This window comes from Penicillium arizonense (genome assembly GCF_001773325.1).
Source record: "Penicillium arizonense strain CBS 141311 chromosome Unknown PENARI_contig004, whole genome shotgun sequence".
NCBI lineage: Eukaryota > Fungi > Ascomycota > Eurotiomycetes > Eurotiales > Aspergillaceae > Penicillium > Penicillium arizonense.
In genome coordinates, this window is record NW_019173281.1 from 1,148,364 (window position 1) to 1,170,223 (window position 21,860).

The following is a 21,860-nucleotide window of genomic DNA, read 5'->3' on the forward strand; positions in this document are numbered from 1 at the left end:
TGATTCTTGAAATATTGTGGAGACACCAATATACACATGTACATGTACACTAGTAGAGCACGGAGTAGAATACGGCAGAAAACGCGGGCTACTAAATCGCTTGAGTCCTGGCATGTCATGAAGATAGGTCCGGTCCCCACCAAAATTATCACATCACAACAGGTTCCAGGCGCCACTCAAGATGGTAGGCCAACTATATACAAACCGGCAAACCGGCAGCGACTTGGCTAGCCGAGTCTGTGGCTCTCAGGCGGGCGGCTCTTAAGTCACTTGCACATCGGGCGTCCCGCTTAGCCCTAAACTACATTGTGCAAGTGGCCCCCAGCCATGCACATCATTATTTGGCCCCTGGGAGTACTTGAAACGCCCAAGATCTACGCACAGACTCTGCTTCACATTACATATAGTTACAGCCTTACCTGCGGATACATGTATATATGGCCAGCATAGATGTAGTCGATAGCGACAATGTCAATATCCCGCTTCTTGCATCCGAGATCAGCGAGGGATATCCCTGACTATACCGCATTACATGCAATTCTTCGCAACATGTAGTATTCGAGGCAGCTCTGAACTTACTAATTACGACCGAGGTAGAGAATAGAAAAGTAAAAGACTTTTGTAACGTAGCGCACCTAGGAACTATCACCTGATATCTAAACATTCAAAGCAGAAGCACATGTCGCAGACGCCGTTATGCAAAGAATCCCAAATAGGAAAAAAGCATCTCATGTATCATGAAGTGGATATAAATCATCATCGAAAGGAAAGAAACCATGCAAGGTGTGGTATCTTCGTTTATTCCCCCTTCTTCTCCTCGTCCTGCTCATAGCCTTCAGTCTTCATATCAGTTAGACCGAGGTCGTCTTCCTCCTCAGCAGTACGAGTGTAATCCTCGATGGTGATCTGCGGGTCGACAGCTGGCGAGCACAGATCCTGGACATAGCTGTTGGCCATGGGGTCCTCAAGGGTGATGACGAACTTCAGGTCGCCCTTGATGGCCTGGTCGAGACGGTCGAAGAAGCGCTCCCACTTCACCTTGTCGTCGGAAGGCATGGAGTCTCCACCGTCGTTGACGGTGTCCATCACGTTACCCTCCAGTTGGTCCTTCACCTCGGTCAGAATACCCTCGACAGTGGTGAAACGACCACCCAGAGTGCCAGGCTCAACGGAAAGATCCAGCTCTTCACTGCGGAGTGCGCAAGTGTCGGACTTGAGGATATCACGGGAGAGATCAACGATGCTGTTGACCTGGAGAGTGATGCGCTTGCCCTTCTCGGGGACTTCACCGCCAGTCTTGACATCACTGCTTCGGAAACCGCAGTGAGAACAGTGGGTGGCGAAAATCATAACGTCCTTGAAATGGGGAATGAAGATCTTCTTGACCCGAACTAATGAGAGGAGATAATTAGTAAATGTGATGATGACAAGGGACGTAATGTGATGCTCACCTTCACAGGGCTTGGCGCAGCCGGGGCATTCAGCGGGCAAAGTGTAGACCTGACCGTCGACAATGTCGAGATCATCCGGGTTTCCGGCGTCCATTTCGGAGGATTCAGCGGCCACTGCGTTCGCATCGTTGGAGATACCGAGCTCTTCGTTCTGTTCGTGGGTACGGGAGTATTCCTGGCGCTTGTACTTGAGGCCACGATCGGAGGTATTGGGCGCGATCCACGAGTTGCCGGTGGGATCATCCAGCGAGACGGTGAAAGGGAAGGCATCGTCGCGATCCAGGATCTTCTTGAGGCGTGCAATGATGGGAACAAGGGCATCATGTAGTTCCGGGGCTTGTTCCTTGCGAAGCTCCTGCTCTCCTGACAATCCTTCGTGGATTTGCTAAAGCAAGTTAGAAGATATCAAAGACTGAAACACGGGACATACGAACCTGAATGACACCCTCCACGTTGGTCAACTGGCCCTTGCCACGAGGCAATTCGATGTCGTTGGTGATGTGTACAGTGAAGCTGGAGTAGTCGCTGCGGACAACCTGACGAGAGAGATCCTGCTCATTCTCAACCACTAGGGTGTACTTGGAGCCGCGCTGCTGAATCTCACCAGCCGACTTGATGCTGTTGTCCGAGAAATTGCAATGTTCGCAACTGAAGCTCTCGAGCTATGGGCGTATCAGTATGCGGGATCCAGTCGACGAGGGTGTTTAGACTCACAATGCAGTCGTTAATGTAGGGAATCCTGATCAACAGAAGGCGGGTAATTCCCTGCATAAGTTAGTAGGAGAAACTGGCTGGGATCGCGGAAGGCAACGCACGTTCTTGTGGCAGTTCATGCAGAGACTCTCAACCTGCATGAGGCCGGTGTCATCGTCGCGCTCGACGAGATCGCCAGGCTTTTGGAATTGCGACTCAAATTGCGCCTCAAGAGCATCGTTATCAGACTTGTCGACCATGATGATATTTGGGATAGTGAAAATTGAAGGAAAGTGAGAGGTCAACAAACGTGGTAAAACAGAATATTCTTATCGCAAAAAAATTATGGAGTCACGGGAACATTCCTTCTTGTTCTGCGCGGGGCTTATGCGGAGGGGCAGATGCAGCTGACAAATGGGCATTATTATGTAATCTCGGGTTTTATTTTCATGACGTAGCTCTATCTAGCTATATCTGGCATATATTGGGGGTTTCTAGTCATCCTTCACTTGCTAAGTAGTTAGCAGTGTCACAGAGCATACGGATAGTGGGATCACTTATAAGAAAAAAAGGGGCCGTTTCAACCACCGCGGCGGAGAAAACGGCAGTTCGCCAGCTATCACCGGCCCAGAAACATTCTGCTCCCATAGTTCAATAGAGCCGACATTGACACGAGACCCAACCTCGAAGACCATAGAGAAGTTCCGTGATAGTGAAGAGAGCTACTGACTTCCCATTCGTCGCTTATCAGTTCATTCCAATCACACAACAACAGCGAGCCTCACCCGGGAACATGTAGCAGCAGAAGAACATCACGGACAAGCCAAAGCTTTGAGCCTCACTCAAGAGAGGTCCCATGACATTCACTGCATGGTGCATACACATCGGAACCGACCAAGGACACCACCATTGTGGCAACTGAAAGATGGGCTGACATGATCAAGCGTTCGAAGCATACAAACCAAGCATTCTCCGACTGGAACAACTGCAATCAATCGAGTGAAAAGGAAAGCATCAAATGCAGGCGCTAAATGGGTGTTGAGGAATGACTGATAACAGGAAAAAGCCAAACGAACGGAGCCCACAAACCCACGAATACCCACGCATCTCTCGCAAAAGACAAAGAGAACTGGGCAACAGAACAATAGACTCAACTAGAGTCCACTCAACGCCATTCATTTCCATAATCTCAGTCGACTCGCTATCACTTTCACCATTACCGTCGCAAGAACATGAAGTTGACTCTCTCGTGCGTGGTACAGTACCCTTTGGGACAGGTTTTTGTTTCCTCTCCTAGGTGACCCGAAGGTGTGATAGGAGGGCATGTTGGGAAGCGGACAAAAAACATCCTGAAAAATCGCTTCCTTCTTCCCGAGGGAAGGAACAACGGTGGGTTGTTGGAGTCGGCGCCCATCAATCTATTTGCAAACTGCTTCACAAAGAGATGGTTGACACGGTCGGTCGAGATCTTCTGACGAAGACGAATCTTGCGGTTGCTGTGATTCGTGGTACCTAGCCGCCTTGAGGCGAAGGAAAAAACAGTACCGAGAGGTGGGACACGGGGCAAGATTCCCAGGAATCTTGAGATGGGAAACATGCGCAGGAACAGACAGTTGATGCAAGCAGAATCGCAGAAAGAAATGCGTCGAACAAGTCCGAAAAACACCAAACTTTCTCGGGGAGAAACTTTGCCAACTGGAACAGACAACAGTCCGACTTTGATGTGCTCCTTTCAGATCAACATCAAAGAGTCATAGGCATCATAAAAGAACGACCTCGCTACAACTTTAACTATGAAAGACACCTGGGTGGGTTCCAGGGAGATGAAAGTTGATTCCGACGAGTGGATCATTTTGATATGCCTGACACTATGACTGTGTGTAAGGACGAGTTGTGTTCTAGGCGCTGAATCTCTGATCCAATCTAGTTGATGCCCCAGGAATTCGAGCCTTGAATGTCGCATTCACTCGCTATCCGTTTGAGCTGTCGTGGTTGTTCCTCAAGGTGACATCTGATACCGAAGTACCCGACATGTTTCGCCCGCGTTCTCTCCGGGTTGAACTGCAATCCGAGGCATAGGTGACCATCCATTTGTGACCGGCATGCAGCGTCCAGCATTGGTAAACTGACGCGTGGTCTCTGCGAGCTTGAACGCATAGTAAACCGTCTTTCGTGCCCGGAGGCTCTGGACAAATCGAATCTCTTTCGCTTAATCGGACCATCACAGTCTGTTTCAGCTAATCGTAATATCCGGCATGCGCATTCCGTGAAACTTTGTCCGTGGGGACATTGAACCGAGGAGGGCTTAGGGTTTGACTCCAATATCTTCTGCCCTGAAGCTATCCGAGTCGCCAAAGACGAAACTGATGCACCAGGTTGCCATTAAAGGCAGTAGGTGAGAATTGGAGATCGAGAAGGGTATTCTTGTACAAGGATGCCTTGGAAGGCAAGAGAGTTGAGGGTCTTCACATTCAGGAAACAGTAGTGGTGTAGTTCAGGCGCGTCTAAACCGAGTGTGGGTCCAATGAATGTCGAAGACAGAGTAGGATTCATCATAATTGAGATATTGCGAGTCGCTGTTCAGATGGTCTGTTGCAGAGGTGTTGAATGGGTGGTTGTCAACAAAGGCCGACTTCGTTGACGCGCTATCGACGCGGCGATTGGGCATGCGTGAATAGCGGTCACGTGACTGACACGTGCATCATGTGACTTTGATTTTGCGGGTCTGCTTATATCATCGGTACAAAATGCCAAGACTTTCCGTTGATCGCCTCTTGATTATTCATTCAGTTCGTGAGATATCAAGACCCAGTAAGTCTATGGATATTTGGATTTCAAAATGATTCTATCCTGCTGCCATTCGTAATGGGGGATCTGCAACAAATCCGGGATGCGTTTGGCCTCGCCAACGACTTCCTAACCCCGGTACTTGATCGAGGTATGCTATTGATGATAATCACCACATGCGTGATCCAGAGCCTAATATCTCACAAGAGCAAATACGAAAAACTCAGGGAACCTCATTGCTCGGTATCCTGAGCCAGACATCAGTGGGTGATGCTGCCAATGACGATGTGTCGAGACCGGCCATCATCGGAAAGGCCTTGGATATCTTGGCCGGTATTCATGCATCCTTTGCTTCCTCTGACGGTGGAGATCCATCTCAACAACTCGCTACAGAAGGCGAAGATATGGCCATGGAAGACGCCAAGCGACGCCGGATGCTCCATGCACTGCTAGACTTGATCTCTTTGGAAGGAATATATCCCTCGCTCTCATCTGGCGTTGGGATCCCTCTTCAACAGCGAGTGATGTCAGTTCTACCAGCGGGGGTCATTGCAAAGCAAGTCGAGACCGTTGCTAGCAGTGTACCCCGCAACGTGACTCTCTTACGCCGGATCATAGACGTCTTGGTGGATATTATTTTTGATTCGAGGCCAAGCATTCAGCCGGTAATTCGCGGTCGTATCCTCAGCGACATCATCAGCGGCGCCTCCGATCTTGCCTTCAACCCGCATTCCACACCGTCATATGACAAGGGCATCTATCGAAACGCATTGGCCAAGATCATCGAAGATACTCCTACTACAGTCTTGCTACCCGCGCTGTCTAATTTCCTACAATCTGACATCACGCAATGGTTCAAGACAACCGTTTCTGGTCAGATCTCGCACGTTCCATTACGACCAGGTGGAGTAGTGCAAACCATCATGTTCATCGCTTCGCAATTTGCACCATCGTTGGGCCAAGAGGCCCAATACCAATCCAGCGGGCCTCATTTGACGGTGCAAGCGATCATGCAAATTTCGCGGCTTCTGTCTTCTGTGCCCCACGATGTTGATTCGGTTGTGTATTTTGAGAAGATTGCCCCGCAACTACTTGCCTTGATTGACGGAGAAGATCTAGATCTGAGGAAGACTGCTTCCTATGTTGTCGGCAATGGCATTCTGGGAAAACGTGCTTATGGAGCACCTGGTACTATCGGCCATTTGATATTTGTGGAGCCAATCTTCAAAGCACTAGGAGGAGAACTAGATGCTAAATCCAAGCGATGGATGACCCGTTTCTCCGACATTGAGGGCTCCATGCCAGACGTCACAGAAGGGAGCCCCGCATCTAATATGTTGGTCGATGGGGCAACAGTCAATCTGGCGATCAACCGAATAAGATGCTTGACACTGCAACATCCAAACCCAGGCCTGGTGAAACGGCTTGTTTACCCAATTCTTCTTCCTTTATGGGGACTTGCTTGTGCTTCCCAGGAGGAACAATTGTCCATCATTTATGAACGGGTGTTGCCGCTGTTACAAACATATTTCGGTATCTCCGTAGGGGTACAACCCCTCAAAAAGATTGTCGACAATCTTCTATGGGATGGTGGTCTGACGTGGACATATGTTAAGGACTCAGACGACCAACTGGCTTTGAAAAAGCGAACAGAAGAGCATAACGATCATTCCAACTTCATCAAGTTAATTGATTCCCTGCAAACACGCGCTGAGCTGTTTGTTAGTCTGCTAGGTTCAGACCCGAGCAGTGAAGAGATAACTGGGGATATCTTTCTCTATGTTAGTGAAAGGTGGCTTGTGCAGCCGCAGCATTCAACACGGCCTCAGAACACCCCGGGCGAAGGACCTATTGGTGAGAATGATAATCTCATCCGAAGCCTTGTCAGTGCCAAGGTCGCCGAGAAATTGCTCGACAACTTTAAAGAAACGCTTTCTCGACGTCCGCTCCGCGTCTTAGAGCTGATAAAACAAGTTATTGATGGAGAGCTTCATAAACTCAATGCACAAGCAGCGGCGAAACAAGGAACTGAAGCTGGCAAGGTGTCTTTGTCCAGTTTGGCCAATATCGTAGAGAGTGAAAACAATGACAACGGGGATACTCCCGGCAATGACTCCTTTGAGTCATTGACAACAGCATTCAGTTTGCTTTCTACTGTTATTGCATCGCCAGACTTCTCGCCGTCAGAAGATATACTGCCCCTCTTGAAATCTCTAAAAGGCGGCATTGATCAACTCATCCCTCTTCTTCCTTCCTCTCTTTCCAAACCTGGCATGACATCTTCCATGCTTCTCGAAATCCAGATCGCATCACCAGAGCATACAGGAGTCAAGCCGACGCCTGCCCACATCTCAGATCTTGATACTCATCGTCAAGCTTTGGCGAATCTCAACTCAAACCTACCACCAGTACAAGCGGAGGGATTGTCGCTCCTCTCAAAACTCATCATGAATTCGTCACCCGTTCTGGATGTCCCCTCATCCATGTCAATACTTCTCGCTGTCATCACCGATACGTCGGGGGTCGCCGCGCCTGAACAATACATCTACTTAAACGCCATCAAGATCGTTGGTACATTGGCAGCACGTCACCCTCGCACGGTGGTGAAGACCTTGATCGATACCTATGCCGATAGAGCTGAGATTACGAACCTTGATGAGCGACTCAAAGTAGGCGAGGCTTTGTTGCGAACGGTGCAAGATTTAGGCGAGGCACTAACCGGCGAGACGGCGAAAATCCTCAGTGAGGGCCTCATCGCTGTGGCAGGCCGCCGTCAGCTCAAGCCTCAAGCGCAAAAGTCTCGCGAGCGACGGCTTGAGAAAGAACGCCGTAAGAAGGAACGCGAAGAGCGCAAGGCAAAGGAAGATGCCCTCCCTCCCGGCTGGTCCATGTCTTCAGCTATCAACAAGGCTGCCACGGAACTGAACCTTGTGGACGAGGACTCAGACACTGAATCCCCTGAGCAAGCTGCGCACGCCGCAAATGTCATTGCTGCATGGGCCGCCGGTGCCTCTACTGATGAACAACCAGACGATCTCCGTATCCGCGCGTCGGCCCTCTCCATTCTTGCCTCCGCCATCCAGACAAACATCATCGGTCTTGGCCCTGCTATTGTTTCCTCGGCTGTCGACCTCGCCCTTGGAACTCTCACTCTTGAGCCTGGAGTCGAGAGTGCCATTCTCCGCCGTGCAAGTGTCGTCCTCATTCTAGATACTTTGAAAGCACTAGAAACCGCACGCGAGGCACGCGGGGGGCAGGACATCGGATTTGGATTTTCCCTCTCTGATGGGACAATTCCTCAAGGTTCCAACTCAGGCGGACATTCCACCATCGGTAACATCCCCACCATGCTGCGCACCCTTGGGTTCGTCGAAAGTCGGGAAGAGGACGGAATTGCCCGTGGACATCTCCGCGCATTGATCGAGAGCTTGGAAGTCTGGATGGAGAAATCGTTAATGTGGGCTATTGGTGCCCATGATGACCAGGAGACATTCAATCCTCAATTTGGACTGTCTGATAGGATCGAGGGTCTGAAAGTGAACCCCCTGGGTGGTCAGGACGGCGCAGGACGGCCCCGAATCGAGGAGATTGAGTGACGAAGGGGGTCATTAGGATGTAGATGACCATTAGGTGGGTTTTTAGACAACACTAGTCGGTTTAGAACAGATTTTTCAATAAATTCCTGAACCTAGTCTGTCCGTTACAACATAAGTAGGACTGGTGTCGTTATTGGTGGATAGGGCATCAAGCACGAATATCTATATCTTGAAGTTGGCTTATTGGAGACTTTACGGTAAATTTGGTCATTCATATGTCTATCTGCTGCCACACGACTTGTAGTTCAGATATTCCCAGATAACCCAAGAAACGGACCCATCGCCAGGACTGTGTTTCAAATCCACCGAGACAATAAAGACACAAGGAAAGAAATGGGAATGAAATTCGAAAGGGAATCGAAAAGAGCAAAGAAAAGAAGGAAAAGCTTCGGGTACTACCATCCGGATCCACGACCGCCGTCGCCAGCATGTCCACCACGGCCACCACGTCCTCGGTTTCCGCTATACTGATGGCCCCAGCCGCGGCCACGACCACCACGGTGAGTAGCGCGTCGACCACCACGGGAGTTTCCACGGCCACGGAAAGTATCAGGACGGGGACCAGCAAGAGCACGTTCCTGACGTTCTTCATCCGAGACATCGAACCTGTTCTCGATGCCGATCAAGTCGCAGAAGTAAGTAGTCTGGGGGTTGGTGTACTCAGGAGGCTGCTCGTCGGTGGTGATAGGTACCAATGGGTCATAAGGGGGAGCAGTCTGAACAAAGTTGTTAGGGACATCGAGACGGTCAGCCTTGACGACATGCTCATCGATCCAAGCACGCTCCTCCTCGATGCGGTGCTTGTAGTGGTCATCTCCTTTGTGCGCGGGAACGTGGGCAGATGGGTTGCCGAGTTCAAGTTCGTTTGCGAATACACGAGTGATGGCGAGCCATTCGGGGTCGTATTGCAGACGGAAAGGGCGCTCGATCTGGTGACTAGGTTCCTCGGAGATCGGTTCTATTTCAAGGAGTTCAATGAATTCATCTCGAGGCAGGGGCTTATCCAAAGCAAGGAACTTGGTTGTAGTGTTTTTGATTTCAGCTGGAAGTTCCTTCTGCGGCTTTGGGGGTGGAGCATCCAGGCTACCTGGGAGCTTTGTAGCCAGAGTCCCGAGGAGGTCATCATCGGAGCCAGATCCGTTGTTATCCACTGCACCATCAAAACCATATCGGGCGGGTACCACCCCGTTCGAGGGCTGGGTGTTGTGCGAGACAGGACGGGTGCTGCTCGTGCTCACTGGGCTGCTGCCCAAGCTGATCTTGTCGTCATTGTCGACGTTTGCGCGTTCCTCAGTGACAACAGTCTTTGCCTTGGACGGGGTCACCGGCTCGGGGCGGGATTGCGTACCGGAGGTACTTTCAGGGCTGCTGTCCAAACTGACCTTGTCGGTGTTCTCGACTTTGCTGTGGTCATCATTGGGGAGGGTAGTATCCTGTCCGTCGGGGCCGCGCACAATGGTTCGCTTTACTCCCTTGACGACGGAAGTCTCAGTGATTACCCTCGGAGGCACATAGCCCGAGTCCTGTTGTTCCTTGAATCGACGCATGGACTCCTTGGCATCGCGTGCTTCGTCCCTCTGAGCCACATTGTAAAAGTTGTTCCAGGCGGCAAGACGCTCGGCCTCGGTTCCGGTAGCCATTCGAATCTCCCCATTGTCAAACAAACCCCGGGGACTCCTTGATGGGTCAACTTCATGCTTTGTGTTCTTCTGGTCATCTTGAGCACCATCAGCGGGAACAACGGTGTTGTGGGAATCGGTTTTAGCAGGGCCGAAAGCAGTTTGTGAGTGCTGGACCTCGGCGGTGAAACGCACATGAAGGTGCGCCGAGAACCAAAACGACGGACGGAGGTAATCAAAGACCTCACGTGCAGCTTGGTTGCCAAGTGTTCCCTTTGCCGAATCTTCCTCAAACCCACGCTTTTGGTGGAAAAGACGACGGAAGTCACCGTGCTTTTCAATGGCACGGGGCCAATCGTGGGATAAGCCAATATCAACTTGACTGCGGATCTGGAGGAGCTTGCGGACGTCGAGTTCGCGTACATGATAGATAGACTGGACATCCGAGCTGTTCATGGGCAGGCGTTCGAAGTGAGGCTTGCGATAGTCGTACCCCTTCCAGATACCGGACATCCCAGAGATGCGCAGGGGGCCAAAACGGATGGTGTTGGCCGCGCCGAGAAAGTAAATGTTAGGAGCGACCCAACCACCGTAATACAGCTCTAGCAGGTAGTTGCCTGCCTCATGATTGCCACCGATGAAGATGGTAAGGAAGGGAGCAATGCGCTGGCCACTGTAGTACTCGTGGAAATCGCCAATCTGCTTGTACTTGGCTGGCACAGAGAGGCAAGTCGCATCGTTCGAGTTGCGCAGGGCCTGATATTGTTAAAAATGAAGTCATTTGAACACAATACACAGGTACTCACCTGAAAGTCTCCCCCGATAATGACCAGGTCAACAGTTTCCCATTTCTTGTCCTGGGCCTTCTGCTGAACCCGTTCATAGATCTCATGAAGGCTACCATGGCCCTATGTCAGAAGATTAGCAACGGAAGCTGTGAAGCGGGGTGGCATCATGGGAACAAAATATGGGATTTTCGTTCCTGTCTGATAACTTACGCAACCCTCAAATGCGATGCGCGGAGTCGCCATTGTGAATGATATCAAAGGTGTTAAAACTTCGTAAGAGCGACAGGTCGTCTTCTGCTCGGGTCTTAGAAAGGCCCAAGATACAAGAAACGCGACAAAGCAAGAAAGAACGGAACAGACGAGGGAGATTTAGGAGGAAAGGGTTGAAAGGCGAGAGCGTCGAAAGGAAGTAGATGAGAAGAGGTGGAGCTTGGACTATTTAAGCTCGGGAGCAAATCTCTGATGTTCAAACCAACGTATTTCATTGTCAATTGACCACAACAATAGCCTCACTTCGGGACAGTAGAACCCGTTGGTACTCAATAAGATTATTCGCTATCAATCGACAATGGCTATTGATGCAAGGCAGGAGTTCCTCAATCGGGCGGCTGAGGCGCTCGCCGCCAGTCCCTCCACGTCGTCTCATCTCCTGGCACTGCACACCCAGCTTCTTCACGAGAATTCCAAGGCATTGAATACTACACAGAAGAAAGAATACTGTGGCGCCTGTGGAAGCCTTAGAAAACCTCAATGGACTAGAGTCACTGATATCAAACCCAAAAGAATCAAAGCGTCAAGCGCGTCTGCGCCTTCCGCGTCTGTGGCCACCATCTACAAGTGTTTACGCTGTCGCGAACGTACCGTGCTGGAGTCCAAGAAGAAGACTGCTCCCAAATCTCTACGACACGCTGCTGCTAAGGCATCTACTAGAGGTCCAACTCTTGATACCAAGGGCGAGACACACTCAGCAACCGATCCCACCAAGTCAGTCGACAACCAAAACAGCAAGAAGAGAGCCAAGACACGCAAACAAGGTGGCCTTCAAGCACTTTTGGCCTCGAAGAAAAGCGCGCAGCCTTCTCTTGATCTGTTCGACTTCCTGCAGTGAGGTCACGTGATCCAATATTCCGATTGGGATTAGCGCGGGGTCCAGCTTGCTGTCTCCGAACCTCGTTCACCTTAACTCGAGCGCGCGCACCCCAGTTGAATGCGTTTCAGTCGTTTGCTGTCCAGCAGTTCAATATTTATCCTTTCGTTGTGGGCCCATAATCGCCGCAATGTCGGTCTACTCCAACGATGACGAGCATGATCCTCAGGTGGATGAGCTCCGCGAGACGGCCCTCGTGACGCTAGAGGCATTGATCAGCTCGTGCAACCAACAAATGCAGCCATACCTTTCCAATACCACTCGATCAGCTCTACGGTTCCTCAAATATGACCCTAACGTTGCCGAAATGGAGGACGACGAAGAGATGGGTGGAACACAAGATGATGGGAGTGAGGATGATGCCACAGAAGAACCCGACATGGACGAGGACGACGATTTCGAGGATTTTGAAGAAGATGGAGGCTACAGTGATATTGATGACGTGAGCTGGAAGGTACGCCGATGTGCGGCCAAGCTTCTCTACACTGTCATCTCCACGTACGGCCGTGGTCGCGCTTGGGACAACTCCGCTTTGTTCCAGCAGATTGCCCCTGCTCTGGTATCCCGAATTAGCAAGGAAAGAGAGGAAAGCGTAAAGCTCGAGGTGGTATCAACTTTAACCGCTCTCGTTCGGAAGACAGGAGAGGGCTCGATGATCGTCACATCCAACGACTTCCTTGAGGCCGTCGGTGGATCAAAGAACTCGCGCAAGCGCAGACGTCAGGACAGTGATGCAAGCATGATTGACTTTGAGCCGAGCATCGGGACCTCTTCAGCAATCGACTCCCCCGCTGTTCCTTCTTCTCCGAAGTCTGGTTCGCAGGCTGACCTGGCCCGCTCCGTCCCTCTGATTGTACAGAACCTCGTCAAGGTATGGAAGCAGGCATCAATCCCCCTCAAACAAGCTGCTATCATCCTCCTCAAGAGCCTATCTCTTGTTCGTTACGGCGGCCTCGCAGACCATCTCCAACAGATCGAAGATCTCATTGCAGATGCCCTCAAGACTTCACCTCTGTCAGGAAGCGCCCCAGCTCACACTGGCGCCGCCGTCAGTGCGGGAACTCTTCAAATTGAGACCCTTGGCCTTATTGCAGCAATTGCCGAGACACATTTGTCCGATGCGCTTCTCCCATTCCTTATCGCCCTGGTGCCCGGAGTGGTTGCGGCTGTCAACGATCGCAATTACAAGGTCAGCAGTGAAGCGTTAGGTGCTGTTGAGCAGGTGGTGAAGGCACTTACCCCTCCCCGTGTATCTGCCAATGCTTCCGACGTTACTCTGCAGTTGCAGAAGCTCTATGATGTTGTCCACTCACGAATAACCGACACAAGTGCCGATCTCGAAGTCCGTCAGCGCGCCATTCATGTGTTTGGCGTTATTCTGGCACGTACCTCCGGACAGCGTGGATCAGAGTTCCTTTCTGCTGATAAGCGATCGACCGGTCTTTCGGTTCTACTGGACCGCGTGAAGAACGAGACAACCCGTCTATCCGCTGTTCGTGCTGTTGATGATGTCGTCGTCCTGTCATCCCGGAAGGAAGATGTGGCCAGTGAATGGGTGAACGAAGTGGCCCTTGAGCTTGCATCCAACTTGCGCAAGTCAGACCGCGCTTTGCGAGGGTCATGCTTGGAAGCGCTCCGCAGTCTATCCATGAACTCCAACGTCAGGTCTCATCTATCTCCTAACACTATGGCAGCACTGGAGACCGCCCTTCTGCCTCTCCTTGCGGCTCCCGACTTCCACACCCTTACTCCTGCTCTGATCATCATTGCCAAACTTATTCCTGGCAATGCAAAGCTGCTCGTAAACAGCGCATTGATCTCTTCCATGTGCTCGATCGTCAAGCAGCCGCTAGTTGGTACTGTTCTCAAAGCCCTCTTACTCATTGTTAAGGTCATTGGCGACGAAGGCGCTGGAGCCGAGTTGATGAAAACCCTTCTACAAGATGTGGGCATTACCGGAGACTCTTCCGTGGTTGGTAGAGCCGTGGGAACTCTCTTAGTCCATGGTGGACCGAACCTAGGGGTCACAATGGAGGATTTCTCTACAGAACTGAAGACTGCGCGGGACGATAGCCGCAAATGCCTCGCACTCGCGATTTTGGGAGAGATCGGCTTGCGAATGGGCCCCGAGTGCTCGTTGACTCCCGACCACTTCATTGCTCACTTTGGGTCTCAGTCGGATCATGTTCGCTTGTCCGCTGCCACGGCTCTTGGTAATGCCGCTGCAGGTAGTGTCAAGGCCTATCTTCCCATCATCTTAAATGGCCTTGAGAAGTCCAACTCGCAGAGCTACCTGCTTCTTCACTCTGTGCGGGAGTTGCTTCAGCACCCCGAGGTCGTGCGGCCTGACCTTGCACCATCTGCTCACAAGCTATGGCAGTCACTCCTCGTCGTTTCCGAAGAAGAGGACAACCGGGCAGTGGGTGCCGAATGCGTGGGCCGTCTGGCACTCCTCGATCCTGTTGCTTATATTCCCCACTTCCAAGTAAGTTGTGTCCGTACTGTTCTCGGGGTTTCAATGCTTATATATTATCCACAGGAGTATCTCGCCAGTCCAGTTCCTGCTGTCCGCGGCGTGGTGATCTCAGCCTTCCGCTACACGCTTGCTGATCCGAGCGATGCTTACAACGATGTCCTCCGACCGTTGATGGTGCCACTCTTGACAAATATGCTTGCTGACGGCGACTTGGGCAACCACCGACTCGCGCTAACTACCCTTAACTCCGCAATCCACAACAAGATGGATCTTCTTCTTCCTCACCTTGACGAACTGCTGCCTGCTGTTTTGGGAGACACCAAGGTCAAGCCAGAGCTTATTCGCGAGGTTCAAATGGGGCCATTCAAACACAAGGTTGATGATGGTCTTGATTTGCGAAAGGTCAGTATCCGTTGCCCTTATCAGAAGACATGAACTAACACGTCGTCTCCAGAGTGCCTACGAAACCCTCTACGCATCGCTTGACACATCATTCTTCCACACCCACACGAACGAACTATTCGATCGCGTCCTTGCCGGTATTGACGATGAGCAAGACATCCGTGCAATCAGCAACCTCATGACATCCAAGCTGATTAAGATCGTGCCCGAGGCGACTGAGCGGTTGCTTGATGCTTTGTCAGAGCGCTACACCTCCGTTCTCTCGTTCAAGCCGAAGGAAAATGCCGTCAAGCAGGAAATCGAAAAGGCACAGGAGGCATCTTTGGGCATTCTCAAGATCACCAAAGAGCTGAGCAAGGCTTTCCCTGGTGCGGAGTCCTCGAGTGATCTCCACAAGTGGAAGGGATATATGGAGTGGGTTCGGCGGACATTTGCTCTCCAGCTTCAATCCTTGGAAGTGGACTTCTAGGTTCCAGTTTGCTGCTTGCCAGTTGAAACTTAACACTACTGAACAACAAAAAAAGTACATTGGCGGGCTTTCTCACCCCAACCTACGTGTAGCTTACGATTTCATTGAATGAAATATATGATCCTGACATTGTCAATACCGCATCCCAGCCCTGTAGATACATGACGTTATATATATAAATTTTATGATGGTAGACATTTAAAAGCAAAATGCCCTTGTCATACAGCCCAGTCTGGTATCCATTGAGACGCTGCTTTATGCGTCGAGGGTATCCTACAGGGTACTTTTGCACTTCATACTGAGGCCCGTCCTGCAATGATAGTTTTCATCGAGCGTCGATTGTTAATAATGTTTTCGGGCAGAGGGCACTTTTGTTTGCACACTTTTTAAACGGAACTATATCAAATCGTGATGGCCCTAGTTGTTTCACACCTGTTTGTGCATTATGCAACCAATGCAATGATAATAGAGATGGCCCTGATGTAAAATGATCATTCTCACATGCCAGCCCGGTTTGTAACCGACATATCCTCACCTTTCTCATAGGGTTTGCGTTTCTCTTCCAGCCGGAAGGGGCAGTATATCGTATACATTACTTGCACGAAATAGACTCTTCACGCAGGATAGGGGTATTGGTAAATTAGGGATATTAGATTTCACAATCAAAGATGTAGAGGTTTGTAAGTAGGGCTACAACCTGCAAAAAGGCAAGCTGCAGGACGCAATTTTCACGGCGTGCGTACATGCACAAAGAATAACGGATTCCTGAGTAAAGGATCTCCTTCGACTTTCTTCCACAATGAAATCGAAGAAAAAGATTGACCTTTAGTGGCTACTTTCAAGAACTCTGGTTTGTGATTGTACCTGTAACGTTATCCCTTTGTCTAAAATCTCCAACTTTTACTCACGGACTACTTAACCAGTGCCTGCCTTCATCAACACCTATCTGATATCAAATCCACTTCAACCAGACCAGAAGTGCCAGTAAGCGCTTGATCAGCCCCCAACAACTCATATGTTAATGGAGTTCAGGGCAGAGTCCACGAGTATCCCTAGCCAGTTGATCATTCAACACCAGAATCCCACAACGCAATGCCCGTCTTCCGCCTTCAATTACAGAACCCAACGAACTGGGCCCTGTGGGTTGCAGAACTCAAGTTAGACCTTAGCGTCAAAGGCCCAGAATACTGGCAAATCCTCAGCAGCAAGCTCAAGAAACCAAGCGACAAAAAGTCTGAGCCATACAAAGAATGGAAAAGAAAGAACACCTACTTGATGGAAACAATGGGTTCCAGGATAGATCGGGACCTTCTGTACCACCTCAAGCAAACCAACAATGCCGCTGACGCCTTCGCACATTTGCGGATACTCTGCGTCGATTCCACACCACATACTGAAGACATGGATAGCCACATCTCCTCGGTCTTTTACCAGGCTTGGGTCAAACTTGAATACTGCATTGGGCAGCCACCGCAGGACTTCGTGTACGCGTGGAATCTCCTTTCAAAGGAGGTGGAAGGGAAGCTCGCGATCGGCGGTCAGGCGCAATTTGAGCAGTTCATTGTAGCTGTCTCGGCTCATCCTTCTTCGGCCCATTGGCTTAGCTACTTGCGTGATGGTCCTTCTTGTATCTTGGAAGTAACGGATAGTTTCCTCTGTGATTTTGTCGAGTTTGAACGAAAGAGGCTCTCTCGCCAAGGGCAGCTTCTCCGTGGCAAGAATAGGAAAGGGAAGAAGGGTGATGACAAGGTGTGACTGTCTACTCCACGGCTGTGACATCCGTGAGGCAGTGAAGCTTGGAACAATGTGGTTACTTGATGTGTAGTACTTTGGTAATTTGAATCAATTCTATTGTGTTTCTGGCTATCAAGTAGACAAGTAATAGGAGCCTCTCGGGATTAAATTCACGCTAAAAATAACAGACGTGTCATGCTTGTATGCTTGAAACAAATACATGAGTAGCAAACACAGGAAGAATAGGTATACCGTACGCGCAGGCGACCACAAAGAACGTGTACACGCAAAATACAAGATATTGATGTGCAGTAGGGTACAGTCCGCCAAAAGGACACAATCAGCCTCCCAAAACAAGTGCTTCCCTCATGAATCAATTTTCATTCTTATTCTTGGGGCTCTTGCTTGATATAAAGAGGATCGATATCAAGAGTCTCTTCCTCTTCCTTAACACTAGCTTCCCTCGCAAGTTCTTCTGGGAAAGGCTTACGGGCCCAAACGCGACGTCTAAGAAAATATGTCAGCAAACCACATCCAAGATTGACAATCACCCAGCGAAAATCATATAGAGAAATACTCACGCCCGCTGATAAATATGGTAACGCGGATTCTTAATCTCAGCCCTCAACTTGGCGACGTAAACAGTAACCTCATCCTTAGACCAAGGATTCGGCGCACCATACTTGGTGAGCAGCCACATACACCAGCCCTCCATACCAGAAAGCCAATGCTGGTAGTGGGCCGTCCCAGCCTCCTTATACTTCTGATCACGCGGCCAGGGGCCAATCGGCCACTTATACTCTTTCTCGTGGAAGTCCACGAAGCCGGCCTTGCGCATGGTACCGGCCATTACATCAATTGTGTCAATGGGGCGACCGGCGCGTATACAGCAGTGGGTAAAGTTTGGTCCCCAGGTGTGTAGGATACTGTCTGCTGGGAGGCTGTCGTCGTCGCATAATACGTATGGGCTTGCCTCTAGTTGTTCAATCCAGCCGCCTGGTTTTAGGTTGCTGTTTTCTTGTTAGGCTGCTTGAATTCTCGGGTTTGAGATTGGAATAGACGCAGTAAGCTTACTCGTAACATTGTTTGTAGACACGATCCCACTCGTGTGGTTCAAAGGACCCGGTCATACCCCGCATGTGAATTAGGTCGAGGGGTACATTCCAGGTCCATTGCTCGAGGATATTATCGACCTCTAGGATGCAGTTTGGGGGGACCCAGGTCACTGGGGGTGGGAAGAGGTCGACACCGCGGACGGTTGCTGGGCATGGTGAGTATGTCTTGACAGTTACTTGCGTGGGACTTGCGCGGGGGTTAAAGGACTAACATTGGGGTAAGAAGTCGGCCACATCGCTGAGATATGTGAGCTGATATGGTCTCCGGTGATATGGAGGTTGGTGACAGTATATCCCACCTACATTGCCCAATTACCCTGACCAGTTCCGATATCGAGGATCTGCGCCTCCTTGTAACGAATGGGTGCCTTGAAGAGTGGGTTCTCCTCGTCTGACTCCAATATCAGGTCGACCAAGTGCCTACGGGGGTCAATAAGGGGTCAATTATGTAGGAGATGATTCGCACCCAGCTTCATAAGACTCAAAAGATTGCTCGTCCGAGGGGATTCTAGTAAGCGGTAAGCTTGGCTGTCACTTTGGAGAATTTAGACTTGCGCACGGATATCCCTTGTTGCTCAGCGTTTGATATCTGTCGAAAATTACTATAAGCTAAACCAGACGTTTTGCTGGGGAATTTACCTCCGGCCATTGTCCATCAAACCCCGATAGATAGCAGAGCCGATGGAGGTGGTTTCTCTGGAGTTCTGTCAAAAATGATTCCCATAACAAGATGGGGCTGGGTAAATGGGTAAACCTTACGACTGCCAATCATCGCCATAAGTGGTGGTGACATAAACGTCAGGATCCTAGGGTTATATGAGCATAACACAATTCATTATGCGAAAAACACTTACCACGGCCAGCATATCTTCTGCCATGCCTGGTATTAGTTCCCGAGGGTGACCGGGGGAAAAAGGAGAGCTGAAGGAGGGTGTCAGTTTGACAAGCAAGACAGCCCTTAATCCCCCTCCCCCCAATCCTTGCGCGCCTGGTCGAACGGGATTGGACAGGAACAAAGCCAGTACTTCCGCCCCGAGTCAGTGCGCCCGACCTCGCCCTAACTACGTTGGTCGGAAGCCGTACCTATTGGGTCTAGGGTATTGTTTCTTTCTCTGCATAAGTACCCGGAGACATCCGCGAATAGGATTGTTCATTGTAATCTTGGACGTACATTGAATTATGAATATGTATAATTGGCGAACTTGTGGTGGGGATTAAAGTGTGAAGAAATGCACGTCGGTGGGTTATACACCCTATTTGGCCTCAGGCAGGACTTAGTGCCTTGGGAACACGTGGTTGATCTCGGTCCTACAATGTTCCTTGCTTGTCACCTGCACTGAGCCCTCATTCGGCGACATATTCAATTGCAATTTCCTCGACATAAAAGGCCCAAGCCGCGGTGGGGATGTGGCACCGTGGATCGTCAACAGGGATCCTAGAGCGGGATAATCTGCACAAGAATATTCAGCCTCAGACTCGGACCCATATGTACTAACTGCAGGTTACTTCTTTTGACGTTGACCACGGACAGCTTGTTGATGCTGACTGAAGCAACAGAAAGTGAACTGCAACAATTGCTCGCTTCATAGGGTGTCACTCCTTTCTCTTCTTTCCTAAACACACGTGGTAGAACTTCCTGGCCTGGCGAGCTGAACCCAAGAAATATGACCAAGAGCTCACATTCAACTCCAGCGTTATATCTTCGAGTCAGCCTCGGGGCTACAGGTCCTAGATAATGTAGGGCAGGAGCCTCAATATTTTCGAATCATGCAGCTCAAGTGTTTTCGGCCTCGTAGATATGCGGTGGTACCTTCACTTGCCGTACCTGGGTTCTGGGTTCCAATTTTACTGACGGACCACGAGTGCCACGCCGTCTGAAAAGCGCGAATCGGGGCCCTACGCTCGACTTACCACCTGATTTGCGAGGCATACAGCTAACGTTAACTGAGGAGTCATGTGGTTCTGGCTGCACTGAGCCACCTTGACTGGCTACCATCCTCAAATTAGCTGAACTGGGTAGAGATCATATCGGTCAGTATCAAATTAAGCATGTGGATTGTTATTGGAGAGGACCCTGTGACATCAGGCTTTCGATGTTTGCTTTCGATGTTTGCTTTCAATCTAAGGGTTTAAATACCGACCTTTCTTCTTTTCATCTTTCATCTTTCTCTTTCTCTTTCCTCCTTCACCTCTCCACTGTCTCATCCCCTTTGCCCCCACCTAACATCAGCTTCCACCCCACACTTCATCCATTTCATCCTCCACCTTCGCACTTGGCATCATCAAGCCCCTCCATGAAGCCCTGCGAGATGGGACTTGAGATCAACATATCCTCCTCCTTGAGTGAGAATTCGGGTCGGCTCATGCCTTCCCACCTCAACTTGATATAACCCATCCAGAGCAAATGGACTTCCATTTAGGTAAGAGATACTAATCCGCCTCCTGTCGGTTATAGAGACACTGACAGTCTTTCCTTCAGCATTCGATAACATCGACACCACTCTTGCGCGCCCATCACATCAAACCCATGCACGGTCATCATAAGCCAGAACCCCTATGCGAGTTCTGATGGTGTTGCCACGCGGCCCATCGATTCAACTTCATCTTTGCCATGCCTCGCATCTGTGCCTGTCCCAACTTTTGAACACGCTCCCCGCCCAGACTGGCTCTATCATCATGGCCTTCATCATCATAGCTACATGCCAGCAAGTACTGTTTCATCCACCCTTCATCACCACCCATTCACATGATTCTCACTAACACCTCATCAGCGGCTCCCATCTCTATCTTGCTAGAGAGACAGGTCAATCGCCCTACGATGACCAACATGTTGGACTTGTCCACTTTCCCTGCCGCTTCGTCACTGTGCGCTGAATACTAAATCCACGACCGCCCCCGGGCCCCGAGAAGTCATCCCACTTGCCCACACCCACACACTGATGTAAACGATCGTTCCTGGAAAAGAGACAACCTCAATTGCTTGAGATTTTGATTATTCGGTGACTAACCGCGACTTAAGGCCGCAAGCAAGCGGTTGCTTTCGGGACCCACAAATGCCTTCTGAGAATGACCTACGTCTCTTCAGAATTTGAATACTCGGTGATCTACTCAGATTTAAAGTCCCAAGAGAAGTAGGTTCCCATTCCGTTCTTCGAAAGAAGAGGGAGCAGCTCATCTTGAGGCCTTGAGCACTCGGTGATCTACCGAGGCTTATGACTGCCAATGAGCATGGGGAACTTTCGCATTCACCTACCGTCTCCTGGAAATGGAGGCTCCTGACTGTTTTGGGGCTTTGAATACTCGGTGATCTACCCTGATTTAAAGCGTCATGACAGGCGGGATCCCCTCCCCCATCCAAAGGACGAATGAGGAGGCTTTGAAACAAAATCAGCCGAGTGTCCCTTTCCACGTCTCCACGTTCCTCGTTTTTGACAGTACTCAACAGATTGAACCTCATTCCAGGACATCCCTCTTTTCTTGGCCTTTTTGAGACGTATCAACATTGGGAGGGCAAACTTGCTCGATACGTCCAACATGACGGCCACTTGCATTGCCAACAGAAGTTGCGGTTGTACATTAGCTT

General features: G+C 50.3%; 7 protein-coding genes across 7 annotated transcripts; 4 read left to right on the forward strand and 3 right to left on the reverse strand.

Moving 5' to 3' along the window:
• Window positions 1–798: 798 nt before the first annotated feature.
• Window positions 799–2,404, reverse strand: zpr1 (zinc finger-containing protein ZPR1; the record flags this gene model as incomplete). Its single annotated transcript, XM_022629490.1, has 5 exons — window positions 799–1,391; window positions 1,452–1,836; window positions 1,886–2,113; window positions 2,166–2,216; window positions 2,267–2,404. 5 exons carry the CDS (start codon window positions 2,402–2,404, stop codon window positions 799–801), a joined length of 1,395 nt encoding a protein of 464 aa, XP_022490749.1.
• A 2,605-nt stretch (window positions 2,405–5,009) lies between these two features.
• On the forward strand, window positions 5,010–8,527 carry PENARI_c004G09942 (RTP1/Tango6 family protein; the record flags this gene model as incomplete). The annotated part of the gene is made up of 2 exons (XM_022629369.1): window positions 5,010–5,082; window positions 5,139–8,527. The coding sequence occupies 2 exons, from the start codon at window positions 5,010–5,012 to the stop codon at window positions 8,525–8,527; spliced, it is 3,462 nt and encodes a 1,153-aa protein (XP_022491075.1).
• Window positions 8,528–8,922: 395 nt separating this feature from the next.
• On the reverse strand, window positions 8,923–11,177 carry PENARI_c004G04630 (RNA lariat debranching enzyme; the record flags this gene model as incomplete). Its single annotated transcript, XM_022629095.1, has 3 exons — window positions 8,923–10,902; window positions 10,953–11,054; window positions 11,145–11,177. 3 exons carry the CDS (start codon window positions 11,175–11,177, stop codon window positions 8,923–8,925), a joined length of 2,115 nt encoding a protein of 704 aa, XP_022490632.1.
• A 325-nt stretch (window positions 11,178–11,502) lies between these two features.
• Window positions 11,503–12,042, forward strand: PENARI_c004G04192 (ribonuclease P Rpr2/Rpp21/SNM1 subunit; the record flags this gene model as incomplete). The annotated part of the gene is made up of 1 exon (XM_022629073.1): window positions 11,503–12,042. One exon carries the CDS (start codon window positions 11,503–11,505, stop codon window positions 12,040–12,042), a length of 540 nt encoding a protein of 179 aa, XP_022490814.1.
• Window positions 12,043–12,211: 169 nt separating this feature from the next.
• On the forward strand, window positions 12,212–15,428 carry canA (putative cullin binding protein CanA; the record flags this gene model as incomplete). Its single annotated transcript, XM_022629271.1, has 3 exons — window positions 12,212–14,566; window positions 14,621–14,959; window positions 15,012–15,428. The coding sequence occupies 3 exons, from the start codon at window positions 12,212–12,214 to the stop codon at window positions 15,426–15,428; spliced, it is 3,111 nt and encodes a 1,036-aa protein (XP_022490742.1).
• A 1,092-nt stretch (window positions 15,429–16,520) lies between these two features.
• Window positions 16,521–17,183, forward strand: PENARI_c004G08814 (uncharacterized protein; the record flags this gene model as incomplete). The annotated part of the gene is made up of 1 exon (XM_022629306.1): window positions 16,521–17,183. One exon carries the CDS (start codon window positions 16,521–16,523, stop codon window positions 17,181–17,183), a length of 663 nt encoding a protein of 220 aa, XP_022490878.1.
• A 365-nt stretch (window positions 17,184–17,548) lies between these two features.
• Window positions 17,549–19,155, reverse strand: PENARI_c004G10368 (class I SAM-dependent methyltransferase; the record flags this gene model as incomplete). The annotated part of the gene is made up of 8 exons (XM_022629392.1): window positions 17,549–17,669; window positions 17,744–18,172; window positions 18,237–18,423; window positions 18,490–18,515; window positions 18,581–18,697; window positions 18,744–18,785; window positions 19,037–19,083; window positions 19,132–19,155. The coding sequence occupies 8 exons, from the start codon at window positions 19,153–19,155 to the stop codon at window positions 17,549–17,551; spliced, it is 993 nt and encodes a 330-aa protein (XP_022491174.1).
• Window positions 19,156–21,860: the final 2,705 nt, after the last annotated feature.